We start from the raw sequence: 23420 nt of genomic DNA on the forward strand, positions 1-23420 counted from the left end.
ACTGACCCAAACAGAAATCCCTGGCGGTTTGGAGAGTTTCCCAGCCCCAGCTTTCACTTTGAGCAGTTAAACCTGTTTCCCAGAATGAAATTCCAAGCTTTGGTTGTTTGGACAAATTGGAAGATTGGTAATGTGAAGCATCGTCATAGTTCGGTCATAGTTTCCTAGCGATGGACCAGGGATGCTTGCTTTCTCCAGGCAGCTGCTCACCAGGGCCAGCCTGCTGCCTGGGGGGATTCTGCTCTTCCTGAGAAGAGGTGCAGGGATCAATGACACCTGTCAGCCAGGATCATCTCCAAACCACCTGGCAGAGGGAAGACTCAGGCTAAATTTAACTTTTGTGCAACTTAATGTTTTCTGAGCAAGCTTATTGGGAAATCCTTTATAACATCAGCTTCCTGCCTCTGCTTCCTCTTTCAGTTACGGCTGTGAGAGATCCCGTCTCATTTCCCAAAGCTCCCCCCAGAAGAAGACTAGAAATATGCTTATATGCCATTTCCTACTGGATAGCATGCTGAAATGTAGCCGGGTAGGATAGTAGACCCAAGAACATTGTAGTTTGAAGCTAGTCTAGTCTCAGAGACCTTGAAGGTAGGGACATATACAGGCCGGATAGAGAGCAGGGCCTCAGCTAGAAATTCCAAGGGCCTCCACGAAGGAGAAATTTTAATTAAAGTTAAGAAGCAGTTTGTTTAAATTAGTTTGCAAGACAGGCCAGGTTATTATTTATGATTTAAAGAGTATGAATTTAGAGGGTCTGTTCGGCTTTGTCCCCAGGAGGCAAGTTCCTTGAAGGAAGCCATTTTAAGAAGACAGGATACCTTTAATTGCTGTTGTCTTTCAGGGTCATCTCAGTGACGTCAGGTACAAAAAGTAATAATTAAAATGTGCAGGGCCTGATGCATACGAATGACTATGAAACACAGTTGGTGCTGTGTTTGTGTGGTGTAGACTTCCTGAAGTATCTAGTGACTTCTACTGGCGGGAGTTGCTCATTGTCTGGTGAGCTCACCATCTCATGATGATGCACTGAAGGCAGGTACTAGACCACAAGATGCGAACTTGAAAAGTGAGTTGGAGAAGGTCCTATGTTCCGTGTGCTGTCCTTCCAGTGCTTGGGAGTCAGAGGCAGGTGGACAATGGTTTTTTTTTTTTTTTTTTTTTTTTTTTTTTCGGTTTTTCGAGACCGGGTTTCTCTGCAGCTTTTTTTAGAGCCTGGCCTGGAACTAGCTCTTGTAGACCAGGCTGGCCTCGAACTCACAGAGATCCGCCTGCCTCTGCCTCCCAAGTGCTGGGATTAAAGGCGTGCACCACCACCGCCCGGCTCAAAATATTTATTTATTTATTTGTTTGTTTATTATGTATACAATATTCTGTCTGTGTGTGTCGGCAGACCAGAAGAGGGCAGCAGACCTCATTACAGATGGTTGTGAGCCACCATGCGGTTGCCGGGAATTGAACTCATGACCTTTGGAAGAGCAGGCAATGCTTTTAACCACTGAGCCATCTCTCCAGCCTGGACAATGGTTTTGAAGTTATTTTTGCCTACATAGTGAGTTCTAGGCCAGCACAGTGTTTAGGAGACCCCATTTCAAAAACAAAAGGAAACCCCAAAGTCATTCAGCCAATCAGAGCAGTTGGCAGAATGCTCACAAGGACCTGGTGAAGCTTGCCTTTGTGAAATTTCCCTCCACATACACAAATTGTCTTTTCACACTTTACCAAATAAACTAAAAAAATCATATTAACTAAAAATATATTCCAAGGTTTGCTGTATATGTGTGAGCTCAGAGACAGAAAGTTTGTTTGCTTTTGCTTTCTAAAAATGTACCAGTGCTGGAATGTGTAGGTATTCTATAATGGTTTTTAAAATAAGCCATCCACGTGCATATTAATTATGCATTAAAAGCATTATATGAGTACATATAATAGAAAAGTATGCTAGTCATGCATGGGTTTAGACATTATTAATGGGGAAATGCACCTGGGTAATGCTTACTGGAGAACACCGCACAGCAAGCTGACTGTCAGACAAATTTCTAAGTCTCAGCATATTAGTGATAGAAAGGAACACGGGGATATATATATAAGAGGAAGACCAGACACTTTAAAAATCTTCTCTAAGCAAAGCACCTAGGCCCCTAAGGCCCAGAGAAACTTTTCCCACACATGAGCCCTTCCTTGCCTTTTTTTTTTTTTTTTTTTTTTAAAGTACATTACAAAGGAGAAATCCTAGAAATTCCACAGAACAGCACAGACCTAAAATCTAACATGGTACTGAATATACCGACTAGGATTCCTTGGGTAAATCCACAATTTGATCTGAGATTTGGGATTTCTTATCTGCCTCCCGGAGTAAAGAGTTTCGTGAACAGAACGAAGATGCCTAGGCTCTGACCTCGGGTAAGTTCAGGAGTGCGAGAAGAGTAACAACAATAACAGCAGTAGCAGCAGCAGCAAGTTCAGGACTGCGAGAAGAGCAGCAGCAACAGCAGCAACAGTAGCAAACAAACAGAAAAAAAAAAAAAAAAAAAACCAAAGTGGCAGAGGGTGAAGGAAGAACCGTGACTCAAGGGCCTGGAATTAAAATTATGCAGTGTCGCAGCGCCACCTAGTGCTTTACAAAGGCAAAACACCTTCAGACGCTCTCATGCATGTTTAAGTGTTCAGTTGGCAGGAGGTTTTCTAGGTTTACCCAAGTCGTTTATTAAGCTATTGTTTATTTTGTGCATTTTTTGTGTACTCACCATCAAGGACTTCGGATGTTCAAATATAATCTTATAAGCAAGTGTCATGCTGTCGGAGAGAGAAACAGACAACTCGAAGCGGCTCTCAGTCATCAGACAGGCATCTTGCATCGCCTCTCGGTGAGTTCCCCAGACAAGCAGAGAATTTCAGAGACTGAAATTCTAGGATAGAACCTATAAAATAATGGTTTATCAGAGGTTTAAGTAAATGTAAAGGGGGGAAATAAATAAAACAAGGAGCAAAGGATGGTCAAGTATATTTGAAACGGAGTAAGCAGAAATGATCTTAAAACTAAACATACAGCAATAACGTGCAATGCACACTTAACCACGAGCTGCAGAAGGCGGCGACCGGAAGAGTTTGTAAAAGGAGGGTTTCAGAGGCAGGGGAGAAGGCTCCGGCAGGTAAAGGCGTTTGCCTCCGAGCTTGTCTCCTTGATCGAGTGCCATCTCTGGGACCCGCACGGTGTTAGGAGAGTTTGTTCTGTGGGATTCGCAAATTATTAACTGTCTCGGGAAAACAGCGGATAAAAATGCTGTTAGAGCAAAAGAAAACAGGAGGAGAATGAATGAAAAAAAGCAAAAAAGAGCAAAAGACTGAAAACGCGCTGTTGAGACAGGCGGACAGTTTCGGCCAGGGTCTGAGGGCAAATGTGGAGGTGGGAATCAGAGGCTGTGATGGGTGTAAAGCCCGGGCCCTCCCATTTTCTTCGCCTCCTTCCAAAACGTTAGTGCAGGAGCCAATCCAGGGGGAAAGTCTGTTCAGAAGCCCACGCCTGGCTTTTCTGCCTTCTAAGACACCCTTACTCTGACTGCCACATGCAGGCCTGCACATATACACAAAATAAAACAAAAGAAATGTTAGAAAAATGTGATTTCATACTTGAATTGTGGGGTAATCTTTCAACATATTATTTTTAGAAATTCAAATAACACGTAAAGGACCATGTCTAGGGTTAGAGAAGATTAAACACAACAGACAAGCCATGATTCAGAGAATAGAAATTTTTTTGAAGCACACACTGCATAACTTGAATAATTCAATCTTGATTTCAGAAAATATATCGTGGTAGAGAGAAAAGAATCAGCTTCACTCACACACTCGGCTCTTCTCTCACAATCTAGAGAGCAGCACCAACAGAGACAGAAACCATACAGTACAGCAAAGCAGCTAAAACAGAGGAAAACAAAACACGGTAGAAATAAATCTGATTTATCTACTTTAGTTTTTAGTGCTGGTGATTGAGCCCAGGGCTTCTGACACTCTAGACACACATACTCCCACTTATCCGTCTTCTTAACCTTCTTTCCCTTTTCAATCTTGAGACAAGGTCTCACTAAGTCTTCCAAGCTGGCCTTGACCTCACTCTCCAGTCCGGTCTTGACCTTATATCTTTCTGCCTCAGTGCCTAAGCCGTTAACATTCCTGGTCTGTACCACCAGGCCTAGTCCAGCTAGAAATCGAATTCAAAAGAACACGAATTAATTGAATAAAAAAAATAGAGATGGCCCACAAGTCAAAACCTTGTCTTCTGAGAAAGATTCGTGTGTGTGTATGTGTGTGTGTGTGTGTAAAACAGCAATTAAGGGGGAAAATAACTACCAGAAAGGAACTTTAGGGGGCCAGAAGACACAGAGTGTGGTGGCACGAGCCTGTCATCTCAGCGCCGGGAGGCTGAGTTAGGCAGATGGGCTTTTAAGTCCAGCCTGGGCTAAATATTGGCATCGCAAGTAACAATAACAACCCCACGCTAAGCCCAAAGAAAGTACAAAAAACACAAGAGAATGCTGTGGGTAACCTTCAAAAAATGAAAAATAGAACACGGTGGTTTTTGGGAAAAGAAGGAAACCATTAAAAAATGAATAAAAAAGTATCTGAGATGAGGGTATATAGTTAGGGTACCCTTAGGGTACCCCACCCACCGTGGTGATACAAAACCTCAATAGAGCTGACAGATTTGGTAATTTTCAAAGACTTGATCCTTATTTAATAGAATTTGTTTCCACAGAGTAATATTGCTCATTTCCTTATTTAATCGTGCAATATTATTATGCAAACCAACAAAACTGTGTGTGAGGGGGAGAGGGGGCACGAAAACAAACAAACAAACCAAAAAGGAAAAAAGAGAGAAGGAGACAAGAAAGAGAATTGCATATTATCTCATGGCTAATGCATGTGTTATAGCAGATCTACTTAAGAGAATACAGAAATGAACAAATCAAACAATTTAAAAATGCCATGTAGGATTTGTTCTAAGAAAAACAAAAAAAAAAACAAAAAAAATGATCCCCCTTACATCATAAAGTGGCCCACGTGAGAAAGCCATGGAGCAGAACTGAGTCCCTTTCTGGGAACACAGAGGAGGGGGTTCCCAGGATACGGTGAGGAGCAGTGGAGCAATGTGGGGAGACTTCTCAAAGGGAGAGAAGGAAGACGAGGTCCTTGCATCATTTCTTCTGGATATGGCCCGGCAGAGCCTGGCTAGCACCGGGAGACAGGAGAGGACATGAGAGGTTAAGTCCATAAAGAAAGCCAATCCTTTGGTTGTTCTGGGCCTGAACTCAGAGCTGCACACATGTAAGGCAGGAGCTCTACCACGGAGTTAAATTTTGACCGTATTTAGTTTAGAAAATAATACAGTTGTCATTGTTAGCAAATAAGAATATATAAACAAGCAGGTCTCACGCAAACTCCACTGAGTTAATGGTGTGAGGATGGACACGAGAACTTAGCTGTCTGAAAGCAAAATGGAAGGCAGGTACCATGAGCAGGTACCATGAGCAGGTACCATGAGCAGGTGCCATGAGCAGGTACCGTGAGCAGGTGCCATGAGCAGGTACCGTGAGCAGGTGCCATGAGCAGGTACCGTGAGCAGGTACCATGAGCAGGTACCATGAACAGGTACCATGAGCAGGTGCCATGAGCAGGTGCCATGAGCAGGTGCCATGAGCAGGTGCCATGAGCAGGTACCATGAGCAGGTACCATGAGCAGGTATCTAGTCCCCAGAATAAACATTCCAGATCCACACGCAGCACCTGACAACTTGTTTACTTACGTATCTAGGTATACTCTGCCAGGTTTATATTTTGTGATGACCATGTTAACATGTCCATACCTTTCAAAGTAACCCAAAGAGTTGATAGTATGCTGAACTATGATAGGCCTTTAGTAGAAAGTACAAACAGTGATATTTCTACTGATAAACCAAAATGGACAAGATGATAATAGAAAAGAAACCCAAAAATAAAAAATAAAGAAGGGGAGGAAGGAAGCAAGAAAAGACAAAGGAAAAGAAAGAAAAGGGGCCTGAAGAGAGTACTTAGCAGTTGAGAACACTTGTTCTTGCAGGGGTACCGTGTTCAGTTCCCAGCACCCACTTGGAGACTCACAACCCTCCAAAATTCTAGTTCTAGAAGATCCAATACCCTTTTATGACCTGCAGGACTCTGCATGCAGGTGGCAGACAAGTACAGATATGCATAAAATTAAAGAAGAGAGAAAAAAGAAAGGAGGCAGGTGAATCTTGGCTTGGTTTACATGGTTGTATCATTGTTAGTCATTCCGGGAGGTGGGCACCAGCAATTCCACACATTTGTGTTAATCCGTCTCCAGTGTCCTAACTTTTTTTTTTTTTTTTTTTTTTTGGTTTTTCGAGACAGGGTTTCTCTGCAGCTTTTTTAGAGCCTGTCCTGGAACTAGCTCTTGTAGACCAGGCTGGCCTCGAACTCACAGAGATCGCCTGCCTCTGCCTCCCAAGTGCTGGGATTAAAGGCGTGAGCCACCACCGCCCGGCTCCAGTGTCCTAACTTTTATTTTTAGCTAAAACTTTGTGGTACGCCGGGCAGTGGTGGCACACGCCTTTAATCTCAGCACTTGGGAAGCAGAGGCAGGCGGATCTCTGTGAGTTCGAGGCCAGCCTGGTCTACAAGAGCTAGTTCCAGGACAGGCTCCAAAGCTACAGAAAAACCCTGTCTGGAAAACCAAAATCAAACAAACAAACAAACTTTGTGGTGTAAACTGAGCATGCCCAGAAGCATTCTTGTCCATCACTTTAATGGTCATGCCCTTAAACTGAGCATGCTCAGGAATGGGTCAACCCCTATATAAACATTTCTATGCTCTCTGAACAAAATCCCTGTGCTTCCCTTGTTTGCGGAGGCCATGGTTCTGGGAATGATTTTTACGCTTCACCCGCCTACTGCACACACATCTTGTTTCACCCCTTTGTTGGGGACTGCACTTTGACTTTGCCCTCACTCAGATGTGAACCCACTGGGCTGGATCACACAGGTCAATGAGACAATGAGCTCCCGGCCTCAGGTACAGGAAGATGAGGGAGAGGATACTTCCAGGTGGGTGGTTGACTCAAAAAACGGCCACGCCACTGAGAAATCACACACCACCATAGTGGAGGACCTCACTGGGAGCTGTATCATGGAGTCCCTTCCTCTGTTAACCTTCTGTCTCCTATGGACTCTGGAAGGCAGGTGAGAGGTGGCTGGATTCTTAGCTGAGGGCCTATCCTCTCCCAGTACCCACCTCCTATTTGGGAGCACACACTGCCTCATTACGCTAGGCCTAGTGATGACTGTGTTGCTGTTTACTTTGTCCTCAGGACTTCTGGGTCAAGGTTACCTGTGCTCGGTGACGGATGGGATGACCAGGGCTCTGCTATGAGGAAAGAGCCGAACTACAGCATTCCTGATGGGGGTGGGTGCCTCATGGGAGAAAAGTGGAAGTTTCCCTACCTTGTGAGAAGCCAGTCTTTTTTTTTTTTTTTTTTTTCTACAATCACATTTACTAATTTAGTATATTTCGGTGGAGGTTGGAGGACAACCTCCAGTGGTTTGTTCTTTCTTTCCGCTGTGTGGTTTCCAGGGTCTGAACTTCAGTAGTCAGCAGTGGTGGGAAACTACTCTTATCTGTTGAGTCATCTTGACAGCCCAAAGGTTTTTTTTTTCCCTTATTTGTTTTAAACCATTATTTGGATTAATTTCCCAGGCCTTAATGTTCTCAACCTGTTCTCAACCTGTGGGTTTTGACCCCTTTAGGGGTCACATAATCAGATATCCTGCATATCAGATATTTACATTACAGTTCATAATAGTAGCAGAATTACAGTTATGAAGTATCAACGAAAATAGTTTTTTTTTTTTGGTTTTTTTCGAGATAGGGTTTCCCTGTAGTTTCTAGACCCTGTCCTGGAACTAGCTCTTGTAGACCAGGCTGGCCTCGAACTCAGAGATCCGCCTGCTTCTGCCTCCCGAGTGCTGGGATTAAAGGCGTGCGCCACCACCGCCCGGCCTTGAAAATAGTTTTAGTATGGGGGGCTCACCACCACGTGAGGAACTGGATTAAAGGTTGCAGCATTAGGAAGGTTGAGAAGAACCGCCAAGTGATGATGTCTTCAGTGTAACAGCTACGATAATGACTCTAGAGGCAATCAGGTTGGATCATCGTGCTCTGTGCCACTTAACTACAGGATATTGGAAACTAAACAGAGAGGCCGGATGGCTGCATGTAAAGTCAACGAAGAATGCTGTCTGTCCAGCAGCACCCAGGAGGCACAGACTTATTCCCAACAGCGAACAGCTTCTACCTATAAACCTAACACAGGATATTGTGTGCACATGAGTAAGTGGGAATATTAAACCACACCGGAAAATGAGGCCCCTGGATTCATTTAATACAACAGACCTACGATGGGCACAGTACCCACATCCCAGCCCACTTCGAGGGGAACACCTAACATTGTGATGTACTGTGAAATAGCATCCTTTACTTATCACTGATGAATTTTTAAAAATGGTCATGGAACTGGGAAATAATTCTCTCTCTCTCTTTCTGTGTGCGCGCGCTGGTTAGTTTTGTGTCAACTTGTCACAAGCTAGGGGCAAGTTTATTGCTAAGTCCTTTATGATGTCAAAGTTTATTGCTTTAATTTCCTCCTTTACACTAAATGTATAAACAAGAGTGCCTGGGTCATGAGGTTTTCAGTCGCTGGAGAGAAAAGCAGGGATGGTGATGACGAAACTTAGCACACATGGAAACACAGCACACACGGAAACAGCACACACGGAAACACAGCACACACGGAAACACAGCACACACGGAAACACAGCACACACGGAAACACAGCACACACGGAAACACAGCACGCACGGAAACACAGCACACACGAAAACACAGCACACACGGAAACACAGCACACACGGAAACACAGCACACACGGAAACACAGCACACACGGAAACACAGCACACAGGGAAACACAGCACACAGGGAATCACAGCACACAGGGAAACACAGCACACACGGAAACACAGCACACACGGAAACACAGCACACACGGAAACACAGCACACACGGAAACACAGCACACACGGAAACACAGCACACACGGAAACACAGCACACACGGAAACACAGCACACACGGAAACACAGCACACACGGAAACACAGCACACACGGAAACACAGCACACAGGGAAACACAGCACACAGGGAATCACAGCACACAGGGAAACACAGCACACACGGAAACACAGCACACACGGAAACACAGCACACACGGAAACACAGCACACACGGAAACACAGCACACACGGAAACACAGCACACACGGAAACACAGCACACACGGAAACACAGCACACACGGAAACACAGCACACACGGAAACACAGCACACACGGAAACACAGCACACAGGGAAACACAGCACACAGGGAATCACAGCACACAGGGAAACACAGCACACACGGAAACACAGCACACACGGAAACACAGCACACACGGAAACACAGCACACACAGAAACACAGCACACACGGAAACACAGCACACACGGAAACACAGCACACACGGAATCACAGCACACACGAAAACACAGCACACACGGAAACACAGCACACACGGAAACACAGCACACACGGAAACACAGCACACACGGAAACACAGCACACACGGAAACACAGCACACACGGAAACACAGCACACACGGAATCACAGCACACACGGAAACACAGCACACACGGAAACACAGCACACACGGAAACACAGCACACACGGAAACACAGCACACACGGAAACACAGCACACACGGAAACACAGCACACACGGAATCACAGCACACACGGAATCACAGCACACACGGAAACACAGCACACACGGAATCATAGCACACATGGAAACACAGCACACATGGAATCACAGCACACATGGAAACACAGCACACATGGAAACACAACACACATGGAAACACAGCACACATGGAAACACACACACATGGAAACACAACACACATGTCTACTCAGCCCAGGTAGGGAAACCACGAAGGAACAAAGTAAGGACACCAGCAAACTCCTACATGTCGAACCAGTGAGTTTTATCCATGTTACTTATAGGAGTATGGCTAAGGGGTTTCTTTCAGGAACAGAAATGACTCAAAGAGAGCTTCATCACCAAAGCCCATCCCAGCATAGACGACAGACAGCTCTCAAAGCTGGGAACCTGAAACACACTGAACAGCTGGCAGGCAGATCCACATGTTGGTGACTGCCCCTTCCAGGCGCCTCAGGTGACCTAAACTTGTAGGCAGTTCAGCTGGTTTCTGGCTTGCCAGGCAAGTGGTCTGGTCTGAGATACTTCTTTGTGGTTTGATTTTCTCCATCTGAAAGGAACTCTTGGCTTTTTACAGTTTCCTCCAGCAGGAGACTGACTGGTGAATCTGGTCAGTTTCAGGGACTTCCTGAAGCTAGTTTGAGTTACTACGTTCCAGTATAAAGAGCTTCCTGCAGGAGACAGCTTTGTAATCTCCGAGGAAACAGTTATATAACAGGGATAAAATACTCCTCCTCACCTGGCCCCTGCCCGCCATGGCAAGCAGGAAGACTTGAGCAGACAGATGCACTCCTTTCTTTCCTGCATCTTTATGCCTTCTCCAAGTGCCGAATCTTCAGAAACAGTTGGAAGACAGGTAATAGACCAAAATCTTCAAACTCCTGGTCTCCTTTATTTTCAATTAAGAAATTAAATACCCAGGTGGTGATGATGCATGCTTTTAATCCCAACACTTAAGAGGCAGAGAGAGGTGGATATTTGTGAGTTCAAGGCCAGAATGGTTTACTAAGTTCCAGGACAGGTCGAAGCTATAGGTCTGACTGGGTCAACCTAAGGCATTATTTCTCAGACACTGTTCAGCTGTGCACTTTTTTTTTCTTTTTCTTTTTTTCTTTTTTTGTCCAGACAGTATCTGTCGTTTGGCCTAGAATTTACTAGGGAGACGAGGCTATCTGGCTAAGGAGTCCAGGGATCTTCCTGTTTCAGACTCCTACATAGGCCACCACACCCAGCTCTTTGCAGAATGTTGGGAATCTTAACAGTTTACAGTGCTTGCAAAACATCCTCTTTTTATGGGTAAATGACTACAATGGAGTGTTTAGACTTTTATGTTCTTGACCACAACATTTACAAGGGTGCAGCTGGTGGGACCCTCAGCACAGGTTGTCTAAAAGGGCCCTGGAGTGCTGAATTGTGGGGTCAGTGGAAAGCAAAATTCTCACATAGGGTCCTCACTGAGCAAGGCGTGTACCCAGGCCTGCAAGAGAGACTTGTGGTACAGTTATGGAGAAAGACCTCCCCTCCTCCCCTTGTATCCTCACATAGCAGCTCCAAGAGGACAACCTTTGTCAGTTTTGGAACCTTAAAACTGGATTTGTTATTTGGTAATAGTGTTTCAGGGCAGTTCAAACAAAGTATGTGTTTTTCAAGAAAGGGTTTCTCTGTAGCTTTGGAGCCTGTCCTAGGACTAGTTCTTGTAGACCACGCTGTCCTCGAACTCACAGAGATCCTCCTGCCTCTGCCTCCTGAGTGCTGGGATTAAAGGTGTGCACCACCACTGCCTGGCTCACTTCAAACAAAGTAATCAAGGTGTGTGGTCCTCAGACCAAGAGCATCACTTTGATAATTTAGGAGTAGAAACCCATCAGGTCCGGATGGTATGCACTACCAATTAGTTTTAAAAATATTTTAGATGACTCAGGGTCATAAACACGGTTGAGAATGTGTCAACTGCTTCAACTCCTTTGGATAAGAATGCTACTTTTCAAATGACTCTCACACGAAAGCAGTTTTATCTTCAGAGTTTTTCCCCACAGACAAGATGACCCATTCACTCATGAAATTGTGAAGCTAGCTAGGTAGGTGTGTGAATGGACAGATGTGTACATAGATAGACTGTCTAGAAGTAGGGGGGGTGGATGGAAGAAGTGGTCATGTGGGTATGGAGCCCCAAAGTTGATTTCAGGTGTCTTCATCTTTATTTTATATATTGGTTCAGGGTTTCTCACTGACCCTAGAGCTTACTGATGCCTGGTCTAGTTATTCAGCTTGTCCTGGGGGAATCCCTTAGGTCTGTTGGAATTATAGGAGGTTTATTGTACCTGCTGATCTGGGGATCTGAACTCCAGTGCTCAGGCTTGCTCCATTAGCTTTGTCTCCATTGGGCTATCCCCTCTGCTTCTAGCATGTTCCTAGTCTCCTACATAAAAGAATTAGAAAATGCACTGAGAAGGGACCTCTGGGATGGTTTCATTAGAGTTAGAAGGTCAGGCAAGCTGGAGATCTAAGCAGCTGCCGAGAGGAGAAAGTCATCTTTTCAGAGCTAGACGTTAAGAAAGCAGGCAGGCTCAGCATGCTGATGTGTGACAGCCCCTGCCTCCTGACTGCTAAGGTTATAGGCCCGTGCCTGACTCTTTATGTACATATCTCCTCAAGGGGACAGTTACTCCTCACTTCTTGTCTTCAGGTGGATTATTTTTCCATCTGTTTTTGTCTGGTCTTCCTTGGATCATAAAACAGGAAAGCATTTGCTGTCTTACATCATAAGGTACCATTGTCCGCATTTGTAAAGGTGGGTCACTGAGTGTCAGTCAGCAGTGCTATTCCGTTGTTGGATCCTGGAGTCCAGTTACCAAGGAGGAGTCGCCCCAAGAAAACACTCTCATGCCTCATTTGATGTAAAAGTATGAGGATTTAATTAATTCTTTCACGACAGGGTCTTTCAGCATTCGAGAAGCCAGAAAGACCCCAGATAGCTGCTACAGGCTACTTTTAAAGCAAAAAGCCACAGAAACAAGAGGGGAGTCTGGGGATTGTCCTTCAACTATTATGATTGGCTTATTTAAAGGGCTATTACCAATAATTGGCTGTAGAGCAGTTGCCAGATCAGGTGAGGTAAGAGGAAACATTTAAGGGTTATGTTGACCCCTTCCCAGGGTCTGAGTCAAAACATCAGGAACTGAGTCAACATCTTAAGGGTTATCTTGCCCCAATTTCAACAACTGAGTTCTATCTGGAGAACATTCCCAAAGACTCAGGGAGATGGAAAGTTTCCAACATTTCAGTACACGTGTGGGCAATTGTTAGATTCCTGGTTCTCAGGGGAGGGGGGAAGGCACTAAGGCTGAGAGGCCTCAGAGTTGTCTTAAAGTTCTACACTGTCAGAGGTTGTGGTCATGCTGTGGTTCATGTGTCCCCAAAACATTGCTTGATGTGGGAGATCTGCTGTCTGTACCAGAAAGGTTGTCATGCCCTTTGTGTCAGAGGAAGCTGATGCAGACACTCATCTGTCCCAGTGGTGCCTGGAAAGTAGTCAGCTGCATGCAGACAGCCTTTATTCTTGCCTTTCTTCCTGTTCCCAGATCTTCCATCGGAAGAAAGATGTCAACCACCAATGAAAGCTGAATTTCATTTCTCCACAGACATTATTATCCATAACATTCCATTTACAGACTTTCTCCATCTCTCATCCAGACTTCTCTTTCAAAGACTCCTTAGTATAAAGTGAATTCCCAGCAGTTAGGCCCATAATAGAAGCAAATTCTATTTTTACAAATCAATCAACCAATAATCAATCAATCAAACAAACAGAAAAGTTCTACCATCTTGCTTACTCTCTTTTCCTCCTTTTGAAGGATCATCATGTAGTGAGGTCTGTCAGGAGTTCTTGGGCAGCTCTGAGTACTTATTTATTTATTTTCGAGACAGGGTTTCTCTGTAGCTTTGGAGCCTGTCCTGGAACTAGCTCCTGTAGACCAGGTTGGCCTTGAATTTACAGAGATCTGCTTGCCTCTGCCTCCTGAGTGCTGGGATTAAAGGTGTGCGCCACCACTGCCCGGCAGCTCTGACACTTCATACTTCACAATGCCCAGGACAGATTTGTGTTTCCAGTTATTTTATGCACTTCTTTGCATTCACCTCTCTCCTCATTAAAGAAAGCAAAAGGGGCCCTGTCTCAAAAAAAAAAAAAAAAAAAAAAGGAAAGCAAAAGGGTATATTTATTAGGTATCATCTTCGCCATCAACATTTGTTTTGATGTGTGCTTGTGAAATGGCTCATCAGGGCTTCCTGCTTTACTTTACTTCCAACACTTGCAGATAATAGCTCCCATCACACTTAACTACAACACACACTTGAATGATGTGAATTGTTTACAGATCCCTCAATTGGCCTTAGCTGGTCTGATTGGAGTGGCTTGTCTTAGGAAATATTCCTGACATTGGGTTGGACTCAGATAGCTTACAACTCCTCCCCTTCTCTCTTCCTTCTTTTCTTCTGTTTTCAGACAGTTTCCCTGGAGCCCAGGTGGCCTTGAACTCTGTACACAACTGAAGCAAACTTTGAACTCGTGATCTTCCTGTTTCTGAGTTGAATAGGAACATGCTAGGGACACAGATGTGCACCATCACAGCCACCTCCCCCGCCCCTTTGTTGTTTTAGAGATGAGATGTTGCTTTGTAGCCCAGGCTGATAAGGAATTCACAGTGCAGGCCAGTTGACCTTAAAGTCGTAGCCATCTTTCTGCCTCTACCTCTCAAATATTACAGAGGTCACTCTCCTTGCCTACTCTCTTTAATTTGTGATCTGAAAGGATTTCTCCATCTTCATTTTAATTTAATGGGATGAAAAATATAAAGATTGCTAATTTTCTCTACCTAGTAGATAAGTAACCATCACTAATTTAAGCGATTTATATGAGTTATCTCAATCCTTAAAATAACTCTAGCTGATCAGTTTGGACTACCCATACATTGAAACCCGTTTAGTAGCTCATCTTGGTCTTCTAGACTAGTGGCCACAGGCATGTGTGTACCTTAAATGAATTAACCAAGTCATCCCACAAATACTGAGTCTATATTTATAGAAGAGTCTTAACTATTAAAAAGATAGGATGAGCTAGGCAGTGGTGGCACATGTGTTTAATCCCAATACTTAGGAAGCAGAGGCAGGTGGATCTCTGAGTTCGAAGACTACAAAGGGAGTTCCTACTTAGAGGAAACGTGTCTCAAAAACAAAAAAACAAACAAACAAAAGAAAAGAAAAGGAAGGCTGAAAAAAAAATGAAGACACCTTCCCTGTGGCTTGTTTCATCTTGTGCAGTCTTGGTGATGGGAAATGGGTACAATCAGTCAACATGCATTGGTGCCAACTGTAATGAATGTGAGCAGAGGAAGATAAAATGGGGACAGGAAAGGACATGTTACATCTGATCAGAAAGTTTCCCGTGTGTCGAGACATTTTTAACCAGTTAACTTAACTCAAAACTCAAGGGTTTGAGATTCCATAATGATGGAGTAAAGGCATGGTGGCAAGAATAGCTGAGAGTTTACATATTGGTCCACAAGCAAGAGTCAGGGAGAGCTAGCTAGGCATGGCAGGAATGTTTTGAAACTTTAAATTCTACCTTCCATGATATACTTCCTCCAACAGGGCCACACTTCCTAATCCTTCCCAAACAGTTCCACCAACTAGTACCAATATGAGACTATAGAAGGTATTTTCATTCCAATCATCATATCTTTAAAGCATAGGTTGCTTCCCAGTGACCCTGAGCTGCTCCGGACAGTCTACTAGTTTCACTTGTGGTAACATTGGCAAAGCCACATCTGTGTCTGGAAAGAAAGAAACTGAAGTTGAACTGGGTAAGCAGTAACTCCTGTGCATGGGATTGAAGTCTAGAAACAAGTCTCATTGTCGAGGTTCCGGGTTTTTTTTTCCTGGGTTGTCAATGTGTGTCTTTGTAGTGGGAACCTAGTGGAGTCATTGTATCTAGGCTAAACAGTAGAATGTATGGGTTGTTTCTCACTGTAACTAGGGTAACAGCTGAATGTATCAGTGTTTGTGGAAGGTACCTAGACCTTGAAGAAATCATAGTAGAAAACAGTGATTGTTTTCTATGACATATAGAATTATTTTTCTGAAGGAGCTTTCCATCCGTTGTATGACTTTGGTTACAAGAGACTATCCAGGCACACCTGGAGGTCTTGAATTCTTGGGTACTGCAAATGGTACACAATAAGGACTAAAGGTTCCTTCAGAGAACAGATAGAATAGATCAAGTGACTTCGGTATGAGGAGCTTGTTGTGCCCCAAACACAACCTTTGTGTACAACCAATAAATATGCTTCTAAATGCAAGTTTGAGATTCAGTTCCCAGAAACTGTTCCTCCCTGCTGCTAGAGAGCCAAAAATTACATTCTGGGGTGACTTTCCTTCTTTGAAGACCTGACATATCTTTATATTTATTTTGTATTTCATGTTTGGTAACCTTTCTTTCTTTCTTTTTTTTTTTTTTTTTTTTTTTTTTGAGGCAGGGTTTCTCTGTAGTTTTGGAGCATGTACTGGAGCTCTTTAGACCAGGTTGACCTCGAACTCACAGAGATCCGCCTGCCTTTGCCTCCCAAGTGCTGGGATTAAAGTCATGTGCCACCACCGCCTGGCTTGGTAGTTTAATTTATTGGAAGTTTGTCCTTACATTCAGCACCATCTTCTGCTTAGGAAACTTCCCTCAGACCTGTGTGTGAGAGAAACAGGATGGTGCACCAATGCGAGATGCGAAGAGCTCTTCCCACCCTACCTTCCCAGGGCAGACCAGGAGGCCCACTTCATGCTGTTCACCGGAGAAAGGCCCCAGCTATGTGATCTGACGGAGATCAGCATCTGCCATTGCTGGCAAAGGTTTGGTTCTGGACCCACTACAACATCTCTTAGAGGCCTCAGGCCTGGTGGTGAGATCCTTGGATATGCATGTTTAAAATCATGTCCTCTAATCACTCCTGTGCCTCGTGTGGTCCAGCCACAGTGATCTGAGTCTGAACTGAGGCTGGGAACTGTCTATCCAGCTGAATGAAGGTGTTGCTGTTATCTCAATGTATAGGCGATAAATGTTTCTATGGCAACCAAGTGGTCTTCCATGAAGAACACTAGTGGGACATCAAAGTTATCAGGCAAGGTCCACCATGGATTCTCGTCGAGAGCATTCATTTCTGTCTCAAGCACTCCTGCTTTCTCCTGGACATCGTATGTCGTCTTATCTCATTACTCAAGAGAAGAGTGTGCTTGAAAGCATCTTCCATTCTGTACTTTGTCTTGGATGATTTTAATGTGAGCTATTTTTGTTATACTGTTCCATAACTTTGTGTACAGTAGTTTACTTATTTATTTGAGATAGGGTCTTGCTATGTACTCAGTATGTAGTCCAAGTTCTCCGTGAACTCTACCTTTTGATGTACTTCAATGTGACCCTGACTTCCTGATTCTCCTGCTCCCACCTCCCAAGTGTGGAGATCATAGGTTCATTGCTTTGCACTTCTTCAGGACCAAATCTTCTATTTCATTTATTCTTCATTTATATTTTCCTTCTAGTTCTTAATCTACTAGCTTATATTTTTTAATAATATACTTAAAAATTTGTTAGTACTCTTAGACTTTACATATTAATTGTGTTTTAACATTGTATCTAGCTTTGTTTTGTTTTCTTATTTTGATTTCCCTGCTGTTTTGGCACTCTCTATGCAAATCATAGCAAGTAGGTCTCCAACTCACATTCATCCTCCTGCCTCTGCCTCCCAAATTCTGGGGTTAAAGGCGTGCACCACCATCCCAGAATCTTTGTGCTTAACTTTAAGACCCATTGATTTGTTAATCCAGATTATTTTCATATTCATTTCATACTCTACATTACTGAGATTTAATTTCTTACAAGTATGTATTTTCTTGCTTTAACTCCCTTTTATTTCTTAAGCACATATTGGCCAAGCCTATTTGTTAGACAGTTCCAGCAATCAATCTTCACAGATTTGCTATAGTTTGCAATTTCTCAAATTAATTAATTCAATTTTTTTAAAAAGACAGAATAGGCTAACTTTGAACTCTGTGTAGAAAGGCATTCATTACTGTACTCCATTTATGCAATGCCAGGAGTCATACGCAGGGACTTCATGCATGGTAGGCAAGTAAGCAAGAAACTGAGCTACAACTCCACAGACCAGTGTTGCTTATTCCGTCCACTCTTCCTCTTCCTGTGATCTCATTCACTAGGGACTAACAAACAGTGTTTCCCCTTCCATCTATTCTTTCCTCCTTTTCCCTTTCTTTCTTTCTTTCTTTCTTTCTTTCTTTCTTTCTTTCTTTCTTTCTTTCTTAAAGATAGGGTTCCACTATATAGACTGGACTTCTTTTTTTTCTTTCAGAGATTTATTTATTTTTCTTTTATGTGTATAAATGTCTTGCCTGCATTTATATATGTGGATTATATGTGTGCCTGGTGCCTAAGAAAGCCAGAAGAGGGCCTCTAGACAATGAGAATTTTATTTGTTAAGAACTTATAGTTTGGGCTCTGTTCCCGCAGTTACTATCCCCCTTACACACGGCAAATCTTAGGGCATTTTGCAGTCTTTCTAACCAGCAGAAGCTTCTACTTTTATTTTATTTTTTTATTTTTTATTTATTTATTTTTTTGAGACAGGGTTTCTCTTTGGAGCCAGTCCTGGAACTCACTCTGTAGACCAGTCTGGCCTCAAACTCACAGAGATCCACCTGCCTCTGCCTCCTGAGCGATGGGATTAAAGGCGTGCGCCACCACGGTCCAGCTCTACTTCAATTCTTTATCCTCTTCATTTATTCCAGTCTCAAAATATCACCAAAGAAGAGCAGCGCAGAACCACAAAACCATTGATAAACAAACAGGCTCCTTTTCCCTTTTTTTCTTTCTTTCTTTCTTTCTTTCTTTCTTTCTTTCTTTCTTTCTTTCTTCTTTCTTTTGGCATGATCTCTTTATGTCTGCTGGCTGTCCTAAAACTCATTATATAGGCCAGGTTGGCGTCAGGCTCAAAAAGATCCATCTGCCACTGTCTCTGAGCACTGGGATGAAAGGCATGGATCACCATGCCTGGTTAAAGTATTCACATTTGAAAAATAATGCTGTAATTTATTTCATGTTCTTACCTTCTGTTTTAATTCATATAGCTATGAACTAAAATTCATGGCCCACACATATCACAAAATAAAAATCTGACTTTGTATGCTGAGATCACTGTATCAATCCGCCTCCAATGACTCCAGCAAGAAGTGTCACTTTACAAAATAAATTTTAATAAATAAACAACATCTTTTAAAGAAGAAAGACAGTAGGTTGCCCATCGAAAGGGCACAGCTCACCAAGCTGTCTTCACCATAGTAATGAACAATTGGTCTAAGAAAGACGATGGCCCCAGGAAGTTCATAAATTCAACACATAAAGAATAGGTAGCCTGTGAGTGAGTTACAGCCCGAAAGCCTAAGAAACTGTGTCAGGAGAAGCTCTGCAAGTTAAAAAAAATACATATATCAAATAAACGTTTCAAAAAAAAAAAGCTGGGCCGTGGTGGCGCACGCCTTTTTAATGCTAGCACTTGGGAGGCAGAGGCAGGCGGATCTCTATCAGCGCGAGGCCAACCTGGTCTACAAGAGCTAGTTCCAGAATAGGCTCCAAAGGCACAGAGAAGCCCTGTTTTGAAAAACAAACAAACAAACAAAAAACAAAAAAAAAACAACAAAAAACTTATAGTTTGACTCAACAAGACATGATGACCATTTTGTAATGTTTTTCATTTATTTATTTCTAGTATTGCAAAATTTATCAACCCTAGAAAATTCTCATCCATGATTTCTACAACATTCATTGATGCACAGTTCTAAGACTGCAAAGTAATAATTTAGTACCAGATCTACTTCGTGCTCCAAGATACAGAATACCTTAAGAAAACCTGAATTAAATCTGCAGTTTAATTACTTGCATCTGTTGGTCTAAATGCTGGAAATTAATAAACAAGCCGGGTCCAGAACCAAGCTCAGAGCTTGGGCTTTTCTGTGTAGTCATCTGGGGATAGGCCACCTGTGCCTGACAGTATGGATTTCCAGGTCAGCCTCTGAGGAGGAAAAGGGCTTTTGTCTGGTGTCTCAGCATCAGCTGCTGAAGATTATGGGTAAGACTCCACTTAATGGTACAGCTCCACGTAGCACCTTAAGTACCCACGTTTAGGTTGGGCAAAAGTGTTTGGGGTTGGTTTCACATAGGCCAAGTCCTTTGAGCTGACCAGCATCCTATTTTGCGAAAGAAAAACATAATCAGGATTTCTATTTATCCATCCAGGTGTCAAGCATATCTTAAACAAAAATTAACCCCACAATATGAACCTGTTCATGAGGGTGTGAGAAGTTTCTTTAAGTTCACTGCTTCCTACATCACACCCGAATTATTTCAAATTCATCCTGATCCATATTGTGATTTTGACGTGTATTTGCTTTTCCCTAGCCACACCCCTTCCCAGTCTCTCTGTTTTCTTGATTTGTTTTTGTGCCTATCAACTCTTCCCCGACTGTGAGATGCCGGTTTGTCTTGTGAACACCTGGGAGACCTGGGTTTCAGCTTGCTTCTTGCTTCGCGGGTATCTCAGGCGCGCCACCATGCGGGACACCCAGGAACATACTTGCTGAAAGCTGCTCAAAGACCATGAACTAAGTAACTGTCAATGACACAGTAACAAAGAGCCCGAACATCCCAGATTGCTTTCCCTTTCGCCAGAGGCAAACCCAGTCACACCGAAACTGGCTCGCTTGCAAAGCAAGCATGCCCAAGCACCCACATTTCTGTGGGAACTCTTGTCTTAGATCCTCTTTCAGCAGCACATACCTTATAGGAGGAAAAAGCTTGGAGAAAAGAGGAAAAGATCCAAGCTAAGGGAAATTGTCTGAGCATGCTCAGTTGTGCTCAGAGAGAGCAAACTTGGGAGTCTATGACCAATTCAGTCTCTAGAAGAGGAACTTGGACATCTATGCACCCGGACAGAGAGCTGCACCCTTAAAACGACACCATTAGTTAATTTTAGTATCTAATTAAGCGAGAGCGAATTAACTATATGGACCTTGTACGTGCCAGTGAATCTGCGGTTTCTGGAAGCTACTGCCATTTCCAGGGCATTACGGATTTCACACAAACACAAGCAGCCTCCGAAGGCAGACATGCTAGTGCATATGAATAATTTTCACTTGGGAAAAAAGGGAATTCCAAGCTAACTTGGGCTAGCCACGTGCCCAACAGACTGGGGGAAAACAAAAAAGCAAAAGTTTGAGGATACTTGAAACTACAGCACGGCTCTGAAAAAAAGTCTTTGAAATCAAGAGTGAAAAATGCCTACTCGGCTGTTTTACTTGGTGACGGCCTTGGTACTTGTCCAGCTCCCTGGGCCACGCAGGCTCACGGCCGTCTGGATCTGAGATGTGATGATCGGTCGCTTTTTGCAACGCGGTGCGACTCCTCTCGGGCTATGAGATCGAAGATGCTATTGACAAACGAGTTCATGATGTCAAGGGCCTGGGAAGAGATGCCCGTGTCTGGGTGCACCTGCTTCAGCACCTTGTACACCAAGTAGCTCTCCTTGTGGCTGAGCTGGCGGTACTCCTTGCTGTCCTGTGCACTGATGACCGAGGAAATCCTTCTTTGGAGCGAGCGCAGACTTAGTCGGCTCAGGCATCATTGTACGAAATTTTAACTCCAACAGGAGCACTAAACAAACATTTGGATAAATAAGCACCCCACCACCAGCGACACCATAACCACTTACGTTACGCAGTATTCAAATAAGGTTAATAAGATTTCCTTCAGGATTGGATTAGTTTTAGTGTTTCGTCACGAATGGGAACGGAAACGACACTTGAAGGTCTAGGGTTTCATTGGCTGCCTTGTCACTTCGCAGTCACCAATCAGGAAGTACGGACTGAGCTGCACAAATCTGCTATAGCAAGCCTATATTCAAGTACGATCGCTGTTAAACATGAGAAGTACGGAAGTTTTCAAGGGGATACTGTTTCAGTGTGGGTAACTCACCAGTGACAACTGCAACAAAATTAAGGCGTTGGTTGCCAGGCCCTTTATCTGAGTAACTTTTTAATACTAACAATCCCACCTTACCTTTAAAAGTTCTCTGCTTAAGATCAAACCATTTCATTTCTATACCTGTCTGGCTTTACATTCATAGCCCTGAACGAAATGAATTGTATACAGATCTGGGAAGGTTACCATTTGTCCTTAAAAAGGTGGTTTGCTACACATCTCCCAAGCCCACTTATCCGCCTACACCCGGATCCCCCGGTCCTGTTCTGCTACCGCGAAGCCAAGCCCACCCACCTTAGCCACGCCCCCACAGAAAGTGCAACAGCTCCTTCCCTGAGATTTGTGGGTGGCTCTGAAAAGAGCCTTTGGGTTGTTGGGCCTCTAAGCAGTTGGCCAAAGAAAATTTTTACTTTTTCTTGGCTGCGGTTTTCTTTGGCTTAGCTGCCTTCGGCTTGGCGGTTTTTGGTTTGGCCGCCTTGGGCTTCACCGCTTTCGCCTTGGCAGGGCTCTTGGGCGCCTTCTTGGGCTTAGCTGCCTTCGCCTTTTTCGGGCTCTTAGCTTTTTTGGCTCCCGCAGCTGCAGCCGGCTTCTTGGCTTTCTTTGGGGTCTTCTTGGTGGCTTTCTTCGGAGTCGCTGCTCCCGCAGCCTTCTTGGGCTTCTTGGCTGCGCCCGCGGGCTTCTTAGCCTTAGCCGCGCCCGACTTCTTGGCTTTGGGCTTGGACTCGCCGGAAGCCGCCTTCTTGTTGAGCTTGAAGGAGCCGGAGGCGCCGGTGCCCTTGGTCTGCACCAGGGTGCCCTTGCTCACCAGGCTCTTGAGCCCCAGCTTGATGCGGCTGTTGTTCTTCTCCACATCGTAGCCGGCGGCCGCCAGCGCCTTCTTGAGCGCGGCCAGGGACACGCCGCTGCGCTCCTTGGAGGCGGCCACGGCCTTGGTGATGAGCTCGGACACCGGGGGTCCGGACGCCTTGCGCTTCGCGCCACCTGCAGCCTTGCGGGCCTTCTTCTTTACGGGGGTCTTCTCGGCGGGGGCCGGTGCGGCAGGCGCGGCAGGCGCGGTCTCGGACATGGCGAAGCGTGTGTGAGAAGAGAGGACTCGAGCCGGAAGCAGAGGCACTGGCCGGGACTCGGGCCGCGGCGCTGCGCCCGCCCGTTTATATAGGGCGGAGCTGCGTCGTGATTGGTGCGCTGTCCAGCCCGCCTCGCTGGCAGCCTCGGAGTGTCCTCTCGGATGCCGAGTTGTGTTTGTTACACCTCAAAAAAAGCCAAAAATGTCAAAATTCCCTACTTCGAATTGCTTGATTTTTCTCAAATAATGATCCCTGAAGCCTTGGGCTTCATGCACATCTCAAATGGTAAGCAAAGCATCAAGCCTTCTGTTAAAAACTTGCAATATTTCCCGCGGTGCTCAGCAAATTTCAACTCAGAGAAACAAAACTTTCTATTTTCTTCGTAAATTATAAACTG

The 23420-nt window shown here is 44.3% G+C and overlaps 1 protein-coding gene across 1 annotated transcript; it reads right to left on the bottom strand.

Moving 5' to 3' along the window:
• Positions 1-19653: 19653 nt before the first annotated feature.
• H1-4 (H1.4 linker histone, cluster member) lies at positions 19654-23068 on the bottom strand. Its single transcript, XM_038333278.1, has one exon. It carries the CDS (start codon positions 23020-23022, stop codon positions 22363-22365), a length of 660 nt encoding a protein of 219 aa, XP_038189206.1. The 5' UTR covers positions 23023-23068; the 3' UTR covers positions 19654-22362.
• Positions 23069-23420: the final 352 nt, after the last annotated feature.

This window comes from Arvicola amphibius, chromosome 6 (genome assembly GCF_903992535.2).
Source record: "Arvicola amphibius chromosome 6, mArvAmp1.2, whole genome shotgun sequence".
In the NCBI taxonomy this organism is placed as follows: domain Eukaryota; kingdom Metazoa; phylum Chordata; class Mammalia; order Rodentia; family Cricetidae; genus Arvicola; species Arvicola amphibius.

What these genes read in the sequence shown, in the direction of transcription:
- H1-4 (XM_038333278.1), bottom strand. Translation starts at nt 23,022, where the DNA reads ATGTCCGAGACCGCGCCTGCCGCGCCTGCCGCACCGGCCCCCGCCGAG.